General features: G+C 44.3%; 1 protein-coding gene across 1 annotated transcript in view; it reads right to left on the bottom strand.

Moving 5' to 3' along the window:
* The window catches only part of myo5b (myosin VB), a gene marked incomplete at its 3' end in the record, with an annotated part of 45,750 nt that overhangs the window by 13,679 nt on the left and 29,822 nt on the right, over positions 1-2,249 (bottom strand). Inside the window, 2 exon segments of the mRNA XM_014033419.1 lie at positions 958-1,114; positions 1,195-1,406. Of these exon segments, the coding sequence (XP_013888873.1) occupies positions 958-1,114; positions 1,195-1,406 (369 nt within the window).

The following is a 2,249-nucleotide window of genomic DNA, read 5'->3' as shown; positions in this document are numbered from 1 at the left end:
ATGGTTCTGTTTGGGAAGCACATGTGTACACACATGAGACACGTGGATTTTATTTTGAAATCAGAAGTTTCAGGAAGACGACAGTGAGACAGTTTCAACATAGATACCAGAAGTCTTTATATCGTTGTTTTCAGCTGTTTGGAGTTCTTCTTTCACTGAATTAATTATTTATGCTGTGACTTCACATTTATCACTGGATTTATCACACAATCTGCTTCCTGCACGTCTGTCGGACCGGACCGGACCGGACCAGAGCGGACCGGAGGTGGTGTAAACTGGACTTGAAACGCTCAGCTGTGACCTGTGCAGCGCAGCGCAGCGTAGTGGAGCTGGAACACAAGTAATGTAAATCCAGGGTCAGAGGTCTTCACTCTACAACCTGTGTCCTCATTCATCCATTCACACAGCACTCTGTTAGCTCTCTACAGAGATAACAGGTACAATCATCTATGAGACTAATCAGTCCAATCACATTCAGACACTGATGGGACATCAGAGGCATTAGGGCTGAAGTGCCTTGCCCAAGGACACAACAACTGAGACAGCTGGATGGGGGATTGAACCAGTGACCTACCAGTTCCAGGACAACTCCTCTAACCACTCTGCCACAGCCATCCCATGGAATGGGAACACAATTTTATTTATTGAATTCTCTATTTTTGTTATTGTTTGTTAAAAACATATATTTTGTGTTGATAAGCCTGTGGTCTGTTGCAGGTTACAATATAAAATGTTTGTTATAATCACGTCTTGTGATTATTTGACAGGTTTAAACTGTAAGTGTATTTAATTTAGTTATGATGTAAATACAATATAAATTAAACCAAGATTTATGATAATTATCATTTTGATCTGTACATTGGTAATGTCTGACTGGGCCTCGAGGTCCAAAAGGTTCAGAACCACTGTTAGATGATGAAGGGTCAGGGGTCAAAGGTCAGATGTGCTCCACCTCACCTCCCAGTAGATCCTGCGGGTGAACATCCCTCGGGTGTAGGCCTGGATGGTGACCACAGCCTGCCGGATCCGCAGGTACTTCCTGCGCTCCCGGACCATGCGGTACTGTTTCTGACAGATGAGGGCGGCCCGGTTCAGACGCAGGAACTCTGCGTACCTGCAGGAGGAGGACAGGTGGAACAGTGATCACCAGGTGACAGCAGTGTGGTCCCAGACCCTCTGGACCAATCAGCTCACCTACGAGCCAGGTATCCTCGACCGTATCTCTGCAGGGCCACGGCAGACCTGCGGATCTTACGGTACCGGATCCTCTGCAGCCAGCCTCGGACCGTCTTCTGGATCTTGATGCAGGCTGATCGGAACTTATCGGTCCGAAGTTTCTCCAGGTACGCCACCTGACCGGCTCTGAAGAAGATCTTGGTCTTTCCAAACTGGAACATGTCGGGTTCCTGACAGGAACACAGATGAGATCTGAGCCYGGGTCTGAGCCGGACCAGTTCACGGTCTTGGTGCCAGACTTAAACACTTTGTTCTGTTCTAGCTGCACATGAACGGGTCAGAACTGTCAGATCTGGACTCACTCAGACCTTCATCCACATAGAACCAGTTTCTGAGACCAGGATCCAGACTGTGTAACCCTGAACCCTCAGAGTCTGATTGATCCAAAGCTTTCAGCTCAACATGAAAACTGACTGAAGACAGACAAAAACCAGCTAAACTATAAACAAACAAACAAACAAACAAACAAACAAACAAACAAACAAAGAGTGTCTCCCTGACGCTGAGTCACTGCTGATGTTGTGAGTCTGAGTCATGTGACCTGCTGCCTTCAGCTCAGGAGCTTTTCATTAACGTCCAGATGTGTTGTCCTCTTTTTCAGCAACAAGTCAGCTTTTCTCTGCTGCCTGGACCTGTTTCCTGTGGCCTCAACAACAACAACAACAAGCAAACAAAACAACAACAATCTAACAACAACAAGCAAACTAAACAACAACAATCTAACAACAACAACAACATAACAACAACAACAATCTAACAACAACAAGCAAACAAAACAACAACAATCTAACAACAACAAGCAAACAAAACAACAACAATCTAACAACAACAAGCAAACAAAACAACAACAATCTAACAACAACAAGCAAACAAAACAACAACAATCTAACAACAACAAGCAAACAAAACAACAACAATCTAACAACAACAAGCAAACAAAACAACAACAATCTAACAACAACAAGCAAACAAAACAACAACAATCTAACAACAACAAGCAAACAAAACAACAA

Source organism: Austrofundulus limnaeus, unplaced genomic scaffold (genome assembly GCF_001266775.1).
Source record: "Austrofundulus limnaeus strain Quisiro unplaced genomic scaffold, Austrofundulus_limnaeus-1.0 Scaffold1730, whole genome shotgun sequence".
NCBI lineage: Eukaryota > Metazoa > Chordata > Actinopteri > Cyprinodontiformes > Rivulidae > Austrofundulus > Austrofundulus limnaeus.
The sequence above is the reverse complement of the archived record's forward strand: the minus strand, read 5'-3'. Positions and strand labels throughout refer to the sequence as shown.